At 40.8% G+C, this 21,139-nt stretch overlaps 1 protein-coding gene across 7 annotated transcripts in view; it reads left to right on the forward strand.

Moving 5' to 3' along the window:
* Window positions 1-21,139, forward strand: part of ETV6 (ETS variant transcription factor 6) — a 242,566-nt gene that overhangs the window by 217,042 nt on the left and 4,385 nt on the right. For all 7 annotated transcript variants that reach the window (XM_077170075.1, XM_077170076.1, XM_077170079.1 and 4 more), the window contains 3 exons: window positions 529-1,074; window positions 14,645-14,787; window positions 16,093-16,193. In XM_077170075.1, the coding sequence (XP_077026190.1) occupies window positions 529-1,074; window positions 14,645-14,787; window positions 16,093-16,193 (790 nt within the window). The remainder of the gene's footprint in view (window positions 1-528; window positions 1,075-14,644; window positions 14,788-16,092; window positions 16,194-21,139) is intronic.

Consider the following 21,139-nt stretch of genomic DNA (forward strand, 5'->3'; position numbering starts at 1 on the left):
AATGGGTATAGTCATGGTATCTCCTACTTAGGCATGTTGTGAATTTTAAACAATTTTATCCAGTGCCTACCTAGTATATAGTAATTCTTAATCATCATTGTCATCACTATTATCATTAACACCAACAACAACTTTTGGACATAGAACATATTCAAATTTGGTAATGAAAATGTAAGTCAGTAAAAATGTCTGGAGAGAAACCCCTAAGGCCCCTTTCAACTCTGAAAGCCACGTAAAAGTATTAAGTGAGAAAAAGATAAAGAATGAAACTTTGGCTCCATTGTATTTAGAAGGCACTCATAGGTGACTAATGGAATGTTTGCAGACATTCTTAGGTTGTCTGGCAGTAGGAAAAGAATTCCAAGCATGTGCAATTTTGATTGTTTGTAAGCAGTGAGAAGGACCCTCTGCATCTGGGATGAAAGTTGCCTCATCGCACATGTCCAAGCTCCACAGTTAGAGCCTCCATGAGGTCCCTTTCCTGACAATTCATAGGGGTCTGTGTGATTGTCTTTCTCTCTCCTCCAGATAACTGTGTCCAGAGGACGCCAAGGCCGTCAGTGGAGAACCTGCACCACAACCCTCCCACCATTGAACTGTTGCATCGCGCTAGATCACCCATCACAACAAACCACCGACCTTCTCCAGACCCCGAACAGCGGCCCCTCCGGTCCCCCCTGGACAACATGATCCGCCGCCTATCCCCAGCTGAGAGGGCCCAGGGGCCAAGGCTCCACCAAGAGAATAACCACCAGGAGTCCTACCCCCTGTCAGTGTCTCCCATGGAGAATAATCACTGCCCACCATCCTCTGAGTCCCACCAGAAGCCTTCCAGCCCCCGGCAGGAGAGCACACGGGTGATCCAGCTGATGCCTAGCCCCATCATGCACCCTTTGATCCTGAACCCCCGGCACTCCGTGGATTTCAAACAGTCCAGGCTCTCTGAGGACGGGCTGCACAGGGAAGGGAAGCCCATTAACCTCTCTCATCGGGAAGACCTGGCTTACATGAACCACATCATGGTCTCTGTCTCCCCACCCGAGGAGCATACCATGCCCATTGGGAGAATAGCAGGTGAGTCATCGAGCCTTGTCACCAGCCTTGTCAGTGGCCTCACACCATCCCAAGTAGGTGTCCTTGGAGGCTCTGTAAGGGTAAGTAGAGACTTCTGCCTCAAGAAGGCAAAATCCCAGTGGGATAGTTCATGAGTCACTGGGTTGGAGTATTTAAGGAGCTTCAGAATGTTAGGAGACAAATGTCCTACATCTAGCTGACAAAGAGAGTCGCATCAGAATCATGGCTAAGCGAAAACATTTAAAATAAAAGGTTTATGAGCATGTTGATTGTCCTGTACAGAAGTTTCCAGCAGCTAATTAATGGGCAGCCCCAGCATAAAGAATCTTTGTCTCAGATTCAGACCTGTAATTCCATCCTGTGGGCAGGAACTCAACCCAGCCTTCAACTCGGGAGGGGCTAGGAGAAAAGAAACAGGATTGTAGTGTTCAAGGCAGGTGCTACTGGGTCATTTGACAGAGGAAACCACTCCCAGGTTCTTTTTCTTTTGTGATGACAAGCCTGAATTTGCTTACCTGGGGCAAGAGATGAAACCCATGAACAAATCTACACATTGTATTTGGGCTTGTCCACCCATAATTTGCATGCAGTCATCCTTCCAGAAAGCTTATTCCTCTACCCATTTCACAAGGGTAGCTCTTTTCCTGGAACATCTCTTATTCAGGAAACGTGCACCTACTGTGTACAGACAGATCAACACATCAGAAAGTGGAGGGTACAGAATTGATTTAACATATAAATCTCTTTCCTCAAGGAATTTAAAATTTGTTGGGAGAGATACAGAAACCACTAACTAAAGTATAGGGCATAGTGAAGTAACTCTTGTGTCCCATTCATTCAATGCACAAGCATTCATTGAGTACCCGTGGTACCAGGATAATAACGTACTATGGGAGCAAAGCAGAAGAGAGGTCCATCCTTTTTATCTTTTAGACATAACTACATACAGATACAAACATTCTTACCACATGTTCATTCCATTCTTGGTATATACTCAATAACTCACAATATCATCATATAGTTGTATATTCATCATCATGATCATTTCTTAGAACATTTGCATCAATTCAGAAAAAGAAAAAAAAAATTCATACAAACCATACCCCTTACCCCTCCCTCTCACTGACTGCTAGTATTTTCATCATTTTAGCCTTTGTTTCCCCTACTTTTTTCTATACCCCTACCACTCCCTTTCATTGATCACTAGCATTTCAGTCTACTAAATTTATTTTAAATTTGTTTCCCCTATTATTTCTTTTTAATCTATATGTTTTACTCATCTGTCCATACTATAGATAAAAGGAGCATCAGACACAGGGTTTTCACAATCACACAGTCACATTGTAAAATCTGTGTCATTATACAATCATCTTCAAGAAACATGGCTACTGGAACACAGCTTGACATTTGCAGGCAGTTCTCTCCAGCCTCTCCATTATACCTTAACTAAAAAGGTGATATCTGTATAATACATAAGAATAACCTCCAAGATAACCTCTCAACTCTGTTTGAAATCTCTCAGCTATTGACATTTTATTTTGTCTCATTTCTCTCTTCCCCCTTTTGGTCTCAATCCCTTGATGTTGAGGCCCAGCTCATTCTAGGATTTCTGTACCACATTGCCAGCAAGGTCCACACCCCTGGGAGTCATGTCCCACATAGAAAGAAGGATGCAAGTGAGTTTCCCTGTCATGTCGGGTAAGAGAGAGAGGCCACATCTGAGCAACAAAGAGGTTCTATGGGGGTGACTCTTAGGCCTAATTTTAAGTAGCTTAGTCTACCCTTTGTGGAGATAAGTTTCACATGAACAGACTCCAAGTTTGAGGGCTTGACCTATTGATTTGGTTCTCCCCACTGCTTTTCAGAATATCAGGAATTCTCCACATGGGGAAGTTGAATTTTCCCCCTTGGAAGGGCCCATTTTAATTGGAGGAACAGAGGAAGGTTTTTCAGGAGAGGTCGCTGAATGCTGAAGGTGATTACACTTTCACCAGTGGGATAGAGGCAGGAGAGGACAGACCTGTTCAGGGTAAGGTGAGAATCTCCCCTTTTTCCATGAGCTGAATCCCAGGACAGAGCTTCAGCTGACCACTGGGGTTGTATTCCTACAGACCTACATTAACTACCCCTGCTTTGATTCATTGTTCCTTTTTAAATACTTTTTTTTCTAAATTTTCCTCTGGTCCCAAGTACATCTCTGATACTGCCTCAGTTTTATTATAAATAATTTACATCAGAAATGCAGAATCATGAAATGAAAATGGCAAAGAAATGTGATTTATGTTTTTTTAAAAGACCATGAAAAATTAAATGCCATGTGTCTAGTATTCACTTGAAAATGATCCCAAAGGAATAGGAAGCAGGGATTGAGTGGGATATATATAAAATAAGCTGGATGTTGGATGTACAGGGTTCTAACCATTGTTCTGTCCACTTTTACATATATGTTAGAATTTTTTTTATATAGTAAAAGGAAACTGAAAAGAATAAACTAGGGGTGAAGAACAAAAGAGATAAGATGCAAAGAGCTTAGGCAAAGCATGTGAATTTCTCCATATATTAGAGGAAGAGAATGGGGGCCAGTGTTCTGCTGCGAATAATAAAAATGACTTGTGTTTTCAAGGCAAGACCCTTCTTGTCTATATTTAGCAAGTTTTGTTTTTCACACTGTTTGTATAAGCAGTACTTGGCATTTTGCAGATAACTTTTTAACAGTTTTTAATTGTCAGGAGAGCTCTTGGAGGTCACTCACTTCTATCTTCATTTTATGTGGAAGGGGAATTGAGCCCCAGGGAGGTAAAGGCCTTTACCCAAGGTCAAGTAGGGGTTAGGTGAGGGGGTCTGCAGCAGACGATCCCTGTGCTGCCTTGGTGAACCTGGCTCCCGCATCACAGTCTTGTCTGCCCGCCTCCTCTATGACGCTGTCTTCACCCCCAGAACTTCTTGAGAATCTAAGATAAGCTCATACATCAAGAAAATTAAACCATTTAAACTTATAGAGGTTTTTTTCCTCTTTTCGTAGGCTTCTAAATTTCAAAATATTAGTCTCTTAAAATTACACTACTATATCTTTTTAATTCTATTCTTGGATATCAGAATAGTTTCATGATGAACGCAGTCTCATTGGTTGGAAGCTTCTTGGAATATCTTGTCAACTGAGTGATGATCTTTGGTGCATCTGGATGCCCTCTCTTTCAAAAATGTCCAGAAGTGGGGAATCTATGCTTTTCTTTATGGCTCTAGGAAGTCAAAAATTTCACGTAAAACAGCCTTGGACACCTAAATATTTGGGAGGAAGTGTGTTACCTCTTTGAGTTTGACAGAGTTCCCTACAGCTGTTAATTATTAATGCTTTAATGGTGTCTTTGCATGCTACGCTGCTGTGACAACGGGTTGGCTTTACGACAGGAATTTTTCAGCTCATGGTTTCAGAGGCTAACAAGGCCATGGTTTCTGCTTGAAGTCTGTAGCATTCTGGTGCTGTTTTGCTACAACCTTGAGGTTCCAGGGCTTGCATTCTACCTCCTATAACAGGACAGTTTCTTTCTCCTTGTGTCTGCTCTTCTGGTTTCCACTGACTTCCAGCTTTGGATCCTCTCTGGCTTTCTCTAACTGACTGTGTCCAAAATTCTTCTGTTTAAAAAGGACTCCTAATTCAATTGGGCCACGTCTTCCCCACAAATAACATCTCCAAAAGGTCCTATTTATAGTGAGTTCACACCCACAGGAATGCAGGTTACAATTAACATGTCTTTTGTGGTTTATAACTCAGTCTACCAGAAATGATATATTAAAAAGTTTTTAAATCCCCAAATAAATAAATTTACTGATCTAACTAAATCCAGGATTCACTAGTTTAACTTTGTTTCATGTTTATATCCCTGCTACTCCACTCCAACCCTTCTGGTGTAGTTTTGGATTGCTCCATTTCTTGTAAAATTGGTTCTATTTATTGGAAGTTAATGCATTGTGTGATCTCTACCTATGCTGGAAAGTTCTGTCATTACTGAACAGCCATAAAATTCCTTTAAATATGTATAAAACAACTGTTAGATAAGAAAACATAATTACTTAGAGTTTTTTAAATGAGTGCAATACAAAACAAAATGAAGCTACTGCAGGATCTTCACACTGATAAATTCCGTATCTGGAGGGTATAGATGGAAAACACCACTTAGGAATGTGGATCAAAAAATAAAACCAAATTTTTAGTCATTCGAATGTAACTTGCTCCAGTACACTAGGATTTAGGCATTTGGACACTTTCTGTGCTTAGGGTACTGTTCTGCATTCTTGTAGGGGGAAGCATAGTCAAGGAGGTGTAAGATGGAGTGTGTCACCCAGGAGCATTCAAGCAAACGCGCAGTTGGCTATCAAAGGGCAGTACCTGATAAGTGTCTTAGAAGGAACTCCATAACATGCTGTAGGGAGTCAGGAGAGGCTGCATGGAAGGGCTGGCTTTTAGCTGGGCTTTGGTGAATGCTTAGAGTATGGACAAATGAAAATTAGAGAAAAAGAAGTCATTCCAGATGGAGAATTTTCGGCGAGCAAAGCAAGACAAGGCCCAGTCTATGTCAAGTGGAAATAGAAATCCCAGTTCATCTAGGTCAATTTAAAAATCCATCATATTCCATTAGTTCTTATTCTTTTTCACTTTTTAATATCTCTGATATTGGAATGCATCATAACATTAAGGAATTACTTGCAAATTTATGATAGTTTGCTTAGGTATGTACCATACAGAAAAACTAAAATAATCAATCAAGGAAATTCAATAGGTGGTAGTTTAAATACAAACCACAAATTAGATCTCTTTAAATATAGCATGTGACTTATTTTTAAAGGTGTCACTTCCTTTTCCAAGGATAGGCAGGCTGTTATTAAGAGTTTTAACACGTTGGAATGGCTAAGGTTTATGGGAGGGAGTTTAACATAGGAGAGTGACACAAGATCAGTTCCAGTTTTTATTTAATAGCCAAAACAATGGGCATGTTACTTCTTTCTGTGCTTATTTTCTATTTATCCTCCTCAGAAAAGGACTGCTTGAGGTGGTGGTGGAGAGTTGGGAGGAATATCTGTCGATCTTCTAGCATTTTCTCAGTCTGCAAAAGTTCTCCTGGCCTGTGTCCCAACAATGCGTTTCTTAGCCAGAGGGTCCAGTGGAGCGAGTGCACCTGTAGGCTGAAGAGGCGGGGCACTAGAGATGCCAGAGAAGCAGGTTTTCAGTATGTATTGAAGTCCTTTCTTAGAATTAGATGATTTCAAAGCTGGAAGGCCCTTTACAAATGAAATGCAATCCAGACACATCCAGCGACCTTGGGCCTCAAATCGTTGTCAGTCTCTCTTCCCATCCTACTTGCTTCCTTCTGGCCTGAGCCTCTTCAGCAAGGGTGGGAGACTACAGCCCACAGGCCAAATCCAGCCACCACCTGGTTTTGTAAATCAAGTTTTATCGGAACACAGCCACGCCCACTCATCTCCTATTGTCTGTGGCTGCTTTCCCTCTGCAGAATTAAATATGGTTGCCATAGAGACCATTGGGCCACAGAATACAAATATCCGCTATTTGGTCCTATACCAAAGCAGTTTGCTGGCTGCTGCGTGTATGGCGTTATTTGTGTGGTCAGTGTGCTTGGAATAGCAGACACCATCTAGAATGCTGGAGTAGAAAACACTGTCATTTTGAGTGATGAGTTAGGTCAAAGATGGGGGAGGAACAATGACAAGTAATGTAAGAGAGTAGTCAGGTCCTGGACTGTAAGCAATGTTTGAAGGCCAGTCCGAAATACTTATAATATAATTAATATAAATAAATTCCAACAAAGAAAAAGAAATGGTTTCTTTGGACACTTGAAGTATGAACGTATTCATTTGTTCATTTATTTAAAAAATATCATTCCACTACTATGTGTCACACATTGTTCTAAATGATGGGAATATAGCATCTCTAAATGCCAAATTTTGTGTCTGCTGACATAAGGCAATATCCATCTTAATTGATGCCATCAAACAAAGTAAGCTCCTACTTTGGTTTTAATTAGACAAGCAAGCCTTGAAAGAAAAATTTTTAATAAAGTTCTTTGTTCTGTTAAGGCCTGAGCTGCCAGATTCCCCTGTCTCCTTGTCCCTTCCTTGATCTTAATCCAAAAATCAGCTAAGGAAGCAAGATTCATTGGTAAACTGAGAATTGTTTTTATAATCCATGGATATCCCCACATCTGCAACACAAAAGTGTGGGGACGTCAGAATATCTGCACAGATTTGGTTGTTCCAAGTCTAGGACCCACCCAAATAGAGAACATTCCATTTCCTGTGTGTCTCACAACTTTTAGGTCTCTTGATTTTCTTTGCAAGTGTGAACTTTTTCTCTGGTTTGTTGGTTGATCCTCCTGGCTGGTGTTCTCTTCACTCCTGCCCCCTCCTGCCGCACACGTCATCACAGCCTTTTGGAGCCTTGAAGACAGCTTTTGGGGACTTTTTTAAAAATGTGTTTTTTATATATTAAAGGTTACGTCTTTAACAGAAACAGAGAAAAATTCTCAGCAGAAAAACGTCAAGTTCCCCTATTTTTTGTCACCTGACTAAAACAGTGTATTTTCTTGATTTGGTTTTATTGCCCGCATGAGGTATATCTACATAAAACTGAAATATTCAATCCTGGAAGCCTCCAATCTTAGATCAAGAGAAAGAAGTGTGAAACTCCAGGGAAAATCGTTTGAGGCTTGTCCTGGGGGGATTCACACTGGAGTCCCACCCCCTACCCAGCTTCCATCTCTGTTTCCTCCCCAGCAGTATTTAGTGCTGGTGAAATTTGGTTCAAAATAAGGCTCAACGATTATTTTTTTTCCTTTTTCTTTTTAAATGAGCTCCAGGGACAGCCCGAAGGGAAAAGGATGTCCTAAAAGAGAAGTCTAAAGAGATTGGTGTGAAAGTGATAGGGGCAGTCTCATCCCGATTCCTCTGGGCTCCTTTGCATGGAGGAGTGCATATGTGCGTCAATAACTGTTTGGAGGAAAGACAAAACAGGGCTTGGGGGTGTGTCTGTAAGCCCAAGATCTCAGGCTTTTGAGTATCAGCCAACAGAGCCCCTTCCTCCCCGACTATTTCAGACTCCTGCAGCCAGATCCCTGCAGAGCTCCTGACCCAGGGCCTATTGGGCAGAGCCTACAGTGTTCCTGGGGAAGCCGGAGGCCCAGAGGGAAAATCACGGACTTGGGACCTGGCAGACTTGAAATCCAGATGCCCCTCTCCCAAGCAGAGGTGCTTAGTGTCCCCGAAGCATAGTTCTCTCGTCCATGATAACGAGAATAATATCCATTTCTGGGCACTTTTGAGTATTGATGTGGCATTATGTGGGAATGTAGCATGAGTAGTTTCCTTACTAAATGTGAGTGTCCCTCCTCTGCTCCATTTCTCTTTCCTTTACTCCAGGGCTGCCCCACTAGCATCTAAGAGAGAGGGAAGAGCCCACCCAAAGCCAGCTCCAGGACACTGATAGGGAGCGTCCCAGTCTGGTCGTTTGTGTCGAAGCAACCTGGCCTGTGGAGAGTGCCCCTTTAAAGCCAACTGTTTCCTTATTTCCTTGGAGATTAATTTCTGCATCCCCTCCCTCACTCTCCTCTAGGGCTTTGCCTGTGTACCACGTTTGGAAGAGATGGATAAGATGGTGACAAGGGTTCGATTACCCTTGGGGAGGAATATTCCCGAGGTGCTGGTTTAAGCCCTCAGTCAGAATCACTGAGGGCTTAAGAGAGGAAATTTCAAGACAATATTTTTAAAAGACAAAATAGCAACAGTACAGTAGCTGTGTGGAAAACAATGAAAGGGGCTGAGGAGACTAGAAATTCTAGCTTACTTAAGGGTGTATATTTCTGCAGTTCAGTGTCCCTACCTCTGCATTTCCTGGATGTGAATTCCCAGACTGCTACCAAACCTGAGCAAAGCAGAGGCTGGGGAGTTACTAGATTCCAGCTGTGGGCTTCATCTCAGCCACATGGTGTGAGTTTCAGATACCAGTGTTTCCCAGCCTTGCTGTATACTTTCTGTAACCAGAGGTGAAAAGGTCCAGCCCTGTTTGAGCTGCAGTTTCTATGCCCCGCTGAAGCCAGGAAGCATAGATTTGTGTTCTTTGCCTCAGCGTCTCCATCCCCCAGCTTGCCACTGTGCACATATGGTTTCTGTTTTCCTACACCACAGCAGCACAAGCAGTTGCCCATTGTAAACACACCTCTGCATATCAACACAGGGTTGACTGCACTGTATTTATCAACTTTTGGCTTCTAGGTAATGACCCATTCAGAAATGGGGTGGAGGGGTGTGTTGGGAGCCTAACCTGCAGATGGCCCCCTAAATGTTATAAACTCAGTGACTCTATAAGCAGCGTTTCTCAACCTCAGCACTACTGATATTTGGGACTGGATAATTCTTTGTTGGGGGGGGGGGGCTGTGCATTGTAGAATGCTCAACATCATCCCTGGCCTCTACCCACCAGAGGCCAGTAGAAGTTCCCCCTACCGTGCCAAATTGTGGCAACCAAAAAATGTTTCCAACATTGCCTAATGTGCCCTGGGGATGTGTGCAAAATTGCCCTCAGTTTAGAACCACTGCTACAACGCGTAGTAGCAACATTTTGTTTTGGGTGTTACCCATTTCATTATAAATGTATTAAGTTTTAGGTAATTTAAAGAAATTCAACAGGGACACACAGTCTCTCCCTGTTGGGAATTATACCCATGGAACTCTGGTTTGTAGGCCTGTGTTTAAAATTCCACTTAGACAATTAAAACAACATAAAATTACATTATTAGAAACATTCCTGAAATTGAAGTTAACCATCGTCATTAAACATTCCCTTTGTCAATAACTTAACTTGCCTACTCAAATTTTTTAAAAATCAGTTTTGTCTAGCATGTTTTTTTTTTCCTTTAGAAACCATGTTGGTTATGTGTGTATTGCCCACTTTTAACAATCTCTGTGCAATGAGTTTAAACAATGAGTCTCTGGTAGGAGACAGACGTGGGAGTGAAAATATTTCTTCTTAACCACAGGAAAGAATTTTTTACAATGCCTTTTAGCTGTGGATACTTGGGGTACCTCACCCAGCAGGAAAGAGAGAGAGAGCTCTTTCTACAATTGGAAAATGGCACTTCACTCAAGCTAAACCCTTTCATAAACTTCCTCTTATGGAAGAGACTGTCCAAATAATGGACATTTGTATAAAATAGCCACATGACTTCATATAGAAGAAAGTCCTTTAAGAGAAATGCACTTAATATCTTGTGAGTAAAAAATCTATTTCACATGCATGTTTAAGTAAGTGGGATGGACTTTTGTTTATAGAGCTTGTGAATTTTTATTATGTAGTATTAAGCATCTTCATTGATGATTACGGAATGTTGTATCTATACAAACATGGGTTTCAGCAAAGCTGAAAAAGTCCAAGTACACCATCCAGCCTCCAAACGATCTAGGAACTAAAGAGGACCAGCCTCTTTTAAAATTGAAATGTTGGAAACAAAAATAACCCATATGGGATGAACTTCAATTGTAGAAAACTGTCATGTGGTCAGGGTATTTTTATCATCTGGACATAATTTTTAAAGAAACAAAACAATCAATAGCATTTAAGCTTGAAACAACTTCTTTATGCCACATAAATCCTGTTGCTACCTCCATTAGTGACCGAGTAATTCAGTACATCTTGAATGTCAACATATTTTTATTAGTCAGCTAAGGTTGTCTTTGCTGGATGAAATGTCACTTAAAATGATCAACTGTTAGCTTGTTTGAGCTTGCTTTCACACTTTGGAAAGGGAAAAGTGTGTGAAATTTCTAGAAGCTTACAGGTAAAATGTGTTCTCTGGTAAACCCTGCTCTTCATTTATCATCCATTTACTATCGAAATGGATAATCTACCCTTTAGGTCTCTAGATTTTCTTTTGTAAATAATTTATTTAAAGGTCTCTGTTTGACATCACTGAAAAACCAACATGGTATATCCCAGTGCCAGTTAAACTCTAACTTGGACAGTGATCCAGGTTGCATGTCACTGTTGATGAGAAATAAAAGAGGAGCAACAGAAACATTGTAGTGGAAATTCTTGGGCAGTTGGGGAGGCTGTAAAACAGGCCCCTGAGTGAACAGCCTTCCAGCCAGAGCCCAGAGGGCTGCCGGGTGATCGCTCACCTCCATGTGGGCAAAATTGCATTATACTGAACTACAGAAGACAGCCAAGTAGATTCTTAAGTTTTATTAAAATGAACACACTAGAGAATTACAGTATAATCCAGAGAAATCACAAAGTGTCCCCAACCTGTTTATAGTGGAAATTATTTTAACCTCATAGGAAAACAAGGGAAGAGTTATACACAAACCACCTTCATTCCTTCTAATTTATTGGCATGGGATGTGTTAATACTTGGTGTTATCAGGTGTTTTCCAATTAGTAAATCATGGGAAATTAAAGTGTTTCTGACATTTGATGGCAGGACAGAATTGGACAACTAAACACTTTGCCTACTTCACTTCTTTGCCTAGAAACCAGAGTTGTTTTTCTATCAAGTGCCTTAAAAGTGACCTAAATTATTCTCAATCTGGTGTGGAACCTGACTTTGCAAGGTACTTTATTTCTGTAAGGTCGGTAGTAGTGCCCCGCTTTCATTTCTGAGTTTTTTTCCCTTGCGAGTCTGGTGAACGTTTGTTGATTTATTGATCTTTTCAAAGAAGCAACTGTTGGTTTTGTTGATTCTCTCTTTTTTTAAGTCTCTGTTTCATTTATCTCCACTCTAATCTTTAGTATTTCCTTCTTTCTGTTCACTTTGGGTTTAATTTACTCTTCTTTTTCTAGTTCCTTCAGGTGTAAGGATAAATTACTGACTTGAGGTCTTCTTTTCCAATGTTAACATTTAGAGTTACACATTTCCTTTCCAGCATTGCCTTTGCTACATCCCATAAGTTTTGGTATGTTGCGTTCTCATTTTCATTCGTCTCCAGGTATTTCCTAATTTATTCTTTGACTCATTGGTTGCTTAAGTGAGTGTTGTTTGACTTCCATATTTGTGAATTTTTCTAGTCCTCCCTCTGTTATTGATTTCTAGCTTCATTCCATTGTGGTTGGATAGTGTGAGTTCAGTCCTTTAAAATTTACTGAGATGGATTTTATGAACTAACACAAGGTACTTAAGATGTAAGGGTTGGTAGCCCTGCTCCCTCCTGCCCATTGTTGCCTACCCTCTGGCAGTAAGGTGCTCAGCCAGCAGGTAGAGATGGTAATAGAAGTGACTCGTCAGCTTCTGTTCTTAGAGTAGGGTTCAAACTCCAAGAGTATGGTGTCATTATCTTAAGAATACCACTACATTGTGCTTCACCAAAACACAACAAATTATGCATCACTTTACTTTTTAGACACAAATTATCCTTTCCCCCCACCCCAGTGTAGAGAGAAAGGAATACTAAATTCTTGGGGTCCTTTAAGTTTAATAGTAGTCCCTTGAAAAATTAATCTTCCAGGAAAATGCCACATTTATGACAGTTCCCTCGGCTGTCCAGAGAAAAAGTTGTATTTCACAAAGGATGCACTAAGACAGGGTTCAATGTTGCCCTAGAAAGCCCTAAAATTTTACAAATATGCACCCACTAATCAGTTACTCTGAATAGGGTTCAAACTCCAAGAGTATGGTGTCATACTCTGTTGCACAGCGCCTAGAACCCTCATTCATCACCCATAAGCTGTGCACTTCAGTGAGTAAATGACTGAACCCACTAAGCCCCAGCTTCCTCATCTATAAAACAGGAATAGCAACAGCACCTGCCTTATCCATGAGGTGACGGAAGGGGTCAAGTATAACTGACCTTCAAGAGTTACACAGCACAGTGCCTACAACTAGCACCCAATAAATAGTGTTGTTATTTTCATTACTTTCTCTTCACACACATTATCACTAACACAGTAATCCTGCAAAGTAAATGTTATTTCCATTTCATAAACAAGGAAACAGAACCTCAGGGAAATTACGAAACTTGTCCAAGGTTACCTGGCTGAAATCCCCTTGTCAATTGACTCCAAAGAGGGGCGTGTTTCTTTCTCTGGGATAGGAATTGTTGGCCCTAAGATATTCCAAGTTACGATCAGTTACCCCCCCCCCCCCCCCCCAGTGTGCTAGGCCCAGACCTGACCAGCACAGACAGCACACTGTACTACAAGAGCCCCAGAGTTCAAATCCCAGGGAGCTCAGGCCAAAGGTATTTCAGAAACAGAAATATAGCTTGCTTGTCATGTTGACCGAAAGAGAGAGGCCACATCTGAACAACAAAAGAGGTTCTCTGGGAGTGACTCTTAGGCCTAATTTTAAGTAGGCTTAGCCTATCCCTTGCAGGGATAAGTTTCATATGAACAAACCTTAAGATAGAGGGCCCGGCCTATTGATTTGGTTGTCCCCACTGCTTGTGAGAAAATCAGGAATTCTCCACATGGGGAAGTTGAATTTTCTCCCTTTCTTGCCAAGGTATTTCAACCTCTGTAAGGGTTAGAAATAATGTACATTAAGTACCCAGTACATATCTCACAGTCAATAACTGATCATTGATTACCTGACATTCTGGATAATGCCTCCAAGCTCCCAAAATCTACAGCAAACACCTGGAAATTGTTTCCTCTTATTCTCAGTCCAACATCAGCTAAACCTGGAAGCTACACACCCTATCCCCCTGCCTGTCAAGGCTCTGCTAAAGGGCAGATGACCGATCTTCATGGCACAAAGCCAGAAAGCACTGAAACAAGGGAAAGGTTTATCTGCCAATCCACAGCTGAGAACCTAGGCCTAGCACAGTGCCTGGTAAATCACTTAATAAGTATTTGTTGCTGGACCAAATGATCAGACATCTGTTTTGCAAATGGAGAAAGTGATTTTTTTCCCCCCTGGTTTCCTTTTACCATTATTCCATTAAAACAAAACAATGTTCAAGACCTCCATAGTATATACTATAATGAGAATATATCTGAATTTTTAAAAAAGCTTTGCTAGCCACTATTCCATAAAGTTGCCAAGTGACATAGTTTTACTTTTCCCACACCTGTTCATTTATCATGCTTCTTTTTCTTTTTTAGCCTACTCCAGTCTTCTCAACTTTATCCATTCAGTATTACCCACCAACACCAAAGTAATCTTTTAGCACCAGTGTTCTTACCACTTTGGAGCATGGAGAATCTCCCCCTGCTCCCCTTTTATCATTCCAGCATGGCCCACATACAGCCACTCATCTGCAATTAGAGTCTTTCGCATGGCAGTGCTCAAGTTCAAAGTGTGATTCATGACCATGGACTCATTGCTTCCTCTGTTCAGGTTCCTGCATCCTCACCTTGGTTGGGGTGGTCTCTAAGGCCATGCTTCAGCTCAAAGGCCATACTTCTCCAGTGCCATCTCGCTTGACCTCTCTGGACCTTACTGGAAAATGAGGATGTTAGACAATCAATCCAAAATGCACAGAAGCAATTGCTGGGTTATTTGCCGATTCGTGTTAGTGCCGCAGCAAGAACCATTCTCAACAGTGTTTTCTTGCCCTTTTCCTCCAGACTGTAGACTGCTTTGGGATTATGTCTATCAGCTGCTTTCTGACACCCGGTACGAAAATTTCATCCGATGGGAAGACAAAGAATCCAAAATATTCCGGATAGTGGATCCCAATGGACTGGCTCGACTGTGGGGAAACCATAAGGTAAAGGGTACCAGATATTTGCTCCATACACTGATGCCAATATAAAGTCTTTATCACTGGACTGGAGGATAATTGTCTGTCTTCTGCTTCCTAAGTCTGCCTGTAATTATCTAGTTTATTCCTTACTGGGTAAATAATTAGATGGTTGCAAAGGGAAGGAAATAATTAAAGGTTTCCCCATTTTACCTACGCCAGGTGCTCTTATGTTCCCTCAGCATATCCTGGTTTGATGGGGCTGTACTCTGAGTAACCCCTTCTCCTACTCCCCTTGACCTGGCTCCACCCCCAGTGCCATCATTAGGGGCCAGGTAAGAGGGAAGCACAGTGGGGACTGTGACTCTACAGGGGAGCTTTGGAAAGTGTCACTTCTGTTCTGCTTAGTTAAAATTCCCATGTTCACAAAAGCCCATTTCTACCTGGAAAAGACTTGACTTGAAAACATGCCCTTCAAAAGCAAACAGTGCAACAGAAATACGATGGCCCCGCAATTTTCCAAATTAGGAAGAGGGGATGGCATTTTAAAAATTGAACGTCTTTGAGACTCAGGAAGACTGTTCAAGCATGCTGATGTAGAAAATGGGTGACCATAACCTGAACATCAGACAGGTGGATGTGGGGTAAAGCCCATGAGGTAGTGTGTAGCCCGAGGCCAGATCAGAAGGACAGGCCGGGGAGGTGCAGCCCACTGTCCAGTCCCGAGCCTCCCGGGAAGGCAGCCCATGAACAAATATGGCAAGGCCCTATGGCAGATACCTGAATGTGTGAGTCACTGAGAAAAACCCCTCTGCAGCTCCCACATTGTCCCAGAGCCCCAGGGCTGGGAAACACTGTATTCTCCATCCACAATAGGAGATTAAACAGAAAAATCTCTTCCTTAGAATGACAAACCAGAAACACCAGTTTGGGAAAGGTTAGTGCAACAAAAGAGAAATCATGAGTGGATCCGAAGGTGAAGGCTTGACCCAAATTTGGCCCAGGGGAAACTGCAGGAAATTGCTTAGGCACAGCAGAAAGCTTCTTGGGAAAGGGAGGTTGCTGAGAGGCATACTTTATTAGCAAGAGCTCCAAGATTTCTAACAAAGAGTTAGACAAAAAAGCCCTGGTGGCCGTGCATGTAAAAGCAGAGGGATGGAAATGAATGGACCTGGAAGGCGGCAGGTGAGCAGGTAGTTTTCCCAAACTGGTAGGATCACATGGAGCAGCTGAAGAACTTTTATTTTAATAGCTCCCCCAGTGGCTTTGCTGAGGTTCATTTCATTGTGTCGTTGTGCTTTTTTTCTCTCTTCCTCCTTTGAAAAAAAACAGAACAGAACAAACATGACCTATGAGAAAATGTCCAGAGCCCTGCGCCACTACTACAAACTAAACATTATCAGGAAGGAGCCAGGACAAAGGCTTTTGTTCAGGTAGCACTTCCTGTTTCTCCTTTCCTTCTTTCGGGAGAATTTTGTTTTCTTTAAATAAGGGGGAGGGGAAGACTGTTAAGATCTCTGCCTGCCTGCTTGATACCCAAAGCCATCATTATTGCAAGTTGAATTTCATGTGCCGGTTTAGTGTTAGAAGTTAAGAAGAAAAAATAATAATACATATATATATTTTTAACTAATGCCTGCCCTGAAGTAAAGCCAAAGCTAAGTAAACACAATCTAACTCACCTTTAAAATAATGCAGTGATCAAATACTATTATCTGGTATTAAAGTCCAGTATAGTTAGAGGGAGTAATCAGAGTCATGTCATCATTGGCAAAGCAAGGAAATAAATTTAGACTACTACTTGAGGTTACCAACCCTGCAGGCTATTCTCTAAGCCAGTATTTTTCAAACTGCAGGTCATTACATGAAATAGATTCAATGGGTCAGTAACAACTTTTTTTTAATGATATAGGATAGGATTGAATAGAAGAGAATAGAAAATATCTAACTTTGTCACATGAAGTAAGAGTGGCTATGGTTTATGCAAATTCTGTTTCAGGTATGTGTGTGCTATAGGTCATGATATAAAATATATTTCTTAATGCATCATTGTCAGAAAGTCTGAAAGCCACTGAACTAGACATTCCCCTTTCCACAATTCCTCACGGCTAATGAATTCCCACTATTTAGCATACCACATAGATTCTGATTCCTATTACTTTATAAGAGAGGAGAAAAAATTAGAAGAGGAAGAAGAAGGGATTTGAAGGACCGAGTGAGAGAGGTAGAAAGAGACCTGTAACACTGATAGTCACTGACATGGTTGGAAAAGTCAATGGCTGGGAGAAGGAGAAATCAACAAATGTGATCTTAGATTATAGGTTTATGCAGGTAGGACAGAAAAGTGACAGATGGAGCTAGAGATGTAGATTTGAAATTATTTACATATGAGTGGAAATTAACACTATGTAAGAGAAGAGTCCACCAGGGTGATAAATATTTATTGGAAAGAACAGAGAACCTGAGGTTTAGCATTAGGAAGGAATGGTAACTTAGGAGTGATGAAACTAATTAAGACCTTCAAAAGAAACAGAAAATGTTCAAGAAATGAAAGTGGAATGAAATGAAGTTAAAAGACAACACTCTTTCCTCTAATTCTACTGATACCATCTCCTCCTTCATACTAAACTTAGTCCTTGGCTCCCTATTCTTTCACTCTATACATTTTTTCCTAGATGAATTGGTTCAACTCTTAAATTGCTATCTCCAGCTCTAAAATAAAATCTCCTGAAATTCCAAATTTGAATCTCCAAGACCTTCTTATAGGACCTGTCCCTTGTTTAATATCTCAAACAGTGTTCAAAATGGACCTTCTTCGCATACTAGAAATCCTGAGTCTTTATGTTACTCACCATTGGCATCACCAGTGTTTTAAGCAACCAGTCTTGAAACTAGTTGTCTTTGACTTTCCCTATAACCAAGTCAGCCATTTTGCTGCTCTGTTCATTGGTTGTTATTCAGCACCACTCCCACTCTGGTCTATAGCCTGGGAACTGTATTTCCCAGGATTTCTTGCTGGCAAGTTCTAGGTCAGAGTCGACCAATGACAAGCACTCTTATGAGATTTGGAAGCTGGAAAAAAGGCAAAAGGCTTATTACTGCTTCTCTTTTTTTTTTTTTTTTTAATTTTTTTTAAACTTTTTTTTAATTAATTAAAAAAATTAACAAACAAAACATTTAGATATCATTCCATTCTACATATACAATCAGTAATTCTTAATATCATCACATAGTTGCCTATTCATCATTTCTTAGTACATTTGCATCGATTTAGAAAAAGAAATAAAAAGACAACAGAAAAAGAAATAAAATGATAATAGAGAAAAAAAAAGACTATACATACCATACCCCTTACCCCTCGCTTTCATTTACCACTATTTCAAACTGAATTTATTTTAACATTTGTTCCCCCTATTATTTATTTTTATTCCATATGTTCTACTCTTCTGTTGATATAGTAGCTAAAAGGAGCATTGGACATAAGGTTTTCACATTCACAGAGTCTCATTGTGAAAGCTATATCATTGTTCAATCATCATCAAGAAACATGGCTACTGGAACACAGCACTACATTTTCAGGCAATTCCCTCCAGCCTCTCCACTACATCTTGAACAACAAGGTGATATCTACTTAATGCGTAAGAATAACCTCCAGGATAACCTCTCGACTCTGTTTGGAATCTCTCAGCCATTGACACTTAGTCTCATTTCACTCTTCCCCCTTTGGTCGAGAAGGTTCCATCAATCCCTTGATGTTAATTCTCAGCTCATTCTAGGGTTTTTCTCAGTCCCTTGATGCTGAGTCTCAGCTCATTCCAGGATCTCTGTCCCACATTGCCAGGAAGGTCCACACCCCTGGGAGTCAGGTCCCATGCAGAGAGGGGGAGAGTGGTGAGACTGCTTGTCATGTTGGCTGGAGAGAGAGGCCACATCTGAGCAACAAAAGAGGCTCTCTTGGGGGTGACTCTTAGGCCTAAATTTTAAGTAGACTTGACCTATCCTTTGTGGGTTAAGTTTCATATGAACAAACCCCAAGACTGGGGGCTCAGCCTACAGCTTTGGTTGTCCATACTGCTTGTGAGAATATCAAGAATTCAACTTGAGGAAGTTGAATTTCTCCCCACTCTCACCATTCCCCGAAGGGGGCTTGCAAATACTTTTCCAGTCACTGATCAAATCATTCTGGGATTCATCGGGGGATCACTCTGGACAAACCAACAAAATCTCATGTGTACCTGAGATTCCAAGTACTTATGACATTCAATCAAACTGTCTACATGAGTTATATTAGGAAATGCTCTAGTCAAAATCTAAATTTTGTAACAAATAAGCATTTTTTGCTTTAGTCTCACACATAAGGTGACATTTTAAAGTATTAATTATCATCTATTTTCAGCACCCTGCAACAATGACATTCCTTTGTTCTTCCTCATGCCAAAACATTTTTAAAATTTGTACATTGTACATTTCACTATTATTATACACTCTAGGCATTCCTAGATTATATCATCTTGACCTTTAACATCTATCTTTCTTTCTGATTTCATTTATGCCCCCAGCCCTCCTCCCTCTATCATTCTCACATGCAGCTTCATTCAGTGTTTTAACATAATTACATTACAGTTAGGTAGTATTGTGCTGTCCATTTCTGAGTTTTTGTATCCAGTCCTGTTGCACAGTCTGTATTACTGCTTCTCTTGAGGCAGAGGCTCATGTGTGGACTTTGTGCTTCAGACTTGGATTAATTCAACAACCTCTTTCTATCTCTAGTCTACTCCCCTGCCTCCCAGATTCCTAATACATACTGCCAGCTGCCTTAAAACACTAGTATGATTCCCTATGCCAGATATATGTGTCTCCTTTAACTTTGCCTTTCTAATCCTCAACACCGTCAAGGCCCACCTCAAATCTCCTGCACATCATGAGACCCTCGTCAACTGCTCTAATACTCATGCAGATATCTTCTTCCATCACCTCTTTCAGTCCCTTGGGCCTTAACAGCTTTGGGTTTTACATTTTTAATAGTTGTATGTGTAAAGCTAAGCTCCTAGAAGGTAGACAGTGATATTTTATGTGCTGTTTTATACCTCATGGAGGTTTTCAATAAATATTTGTTGATAAGCCTGGTGAGGAATATCAGAAGCTCAACATAGAAAAGTAGTCAAAAGAAGAGGGCCAAGTACAGAATTATCTATGGACTTGGTCTAGAGGAATCATTAGTGACTTCACATGTTGAGAAGAAGCTTTAGCTAGGGAATGAAAATAGAAGACTATCTACAGATGCTACAGAGCATCCAGCTTGAGACATTTAGTAGTAATGGCCACAAAAAAAAAAAAAAAAACAACCAGTAGTAGTTGGAAGGTTTATAGGATTCCAATAAAATATTTTCAACAAAATACGAGGAAAGATTTGTGCTATTAGTGAGGGAAGGATTGGTCCTTTCCAAGGAAATACGTGTTGGAAGACAGATCTGCCACAAAATGAAGGCTCTTTGGTGTAAGACCAAGCATGTAATCCAGTGAAGTGTTAAATGTGGGTACCCTTTACAAGATTTGTAGGAATTGATGGAAGGAAGATTTCAGTATGGACAATGCCATTAAGTAACTCTTTACAGAAAGAATGAGTAGGATTTGGACAGGCAAGGCAAGGAAAAGAGTATTCCAGATAAGGGCAAAACTAAAGGTTTGATGGAGACATGAGCCATGTTATACTTAAGGAAAAAGACCATCTGGGACTGGAGTGTAGGGTCTGTGCTACTAAGCAGGAGAAAATAAGAGTTTTCTGGGTAGATATAGTAGAGGACCCTGATGGACAGGTTGGTAAGTGGTGGTTATAGACTTTTGAACTTGGAGTGATGAAATAAAATGTATGTTTTAAGACAGTTCATCTGGTACAAGTCAGAAAATATTGGAAAGGAAAGGTGTATAGACACAAAGCCCAATTTGGAGGCTATGAAAAGTGCCTTCCCACAGTAAGTGCAGAATATTTGCAATCAGGCCACCTACCTTAAACATGTAAATTATGGTTGAGACATGTCACTAATGTCATTTCCAAAGGAATCCATTGGACAGGAAGAAAAGGCTTGGCATATACACCCAGCTACAAATGGAGATAGACTAAAAGAGTAATTGCTAACATTTTGGGAAGATCATATTCTTTTTCTTTTTGCCCTTCTAATTTCCCCAAAGCATCACTAACTTGCCCTATTATCAAAAATTTCCACTCAGAGTTTAATGGTATCCTTTGAGTTAAATTCAAAAGTTTTGAATACCATCCCCTCAGCTCACAATCTGGTGAATTGCAGCTATCATGGGTCTTTGTATAATCTCTCTAAAAATAAGAAAACTCCAGATAAGTGGGCAGTGCATGCCAGGGTTT

Source organism: Tamandua tetradactyla, chromosome 7 (genome assembly GCF_023851605.1).
Source record: "Tamandua tetradactyla isolate mTamTet1 chromosome 7, mTamTet1.pri, whole genome shotgun sequence".
Taxonomy (NCBI): domain Eukaryota; kingdom Metazoa; phylum Chordata; class Mammalia; order Pilosa; family Myrmecophagidae; genus Tamandua; species Tamandua tetradactyla.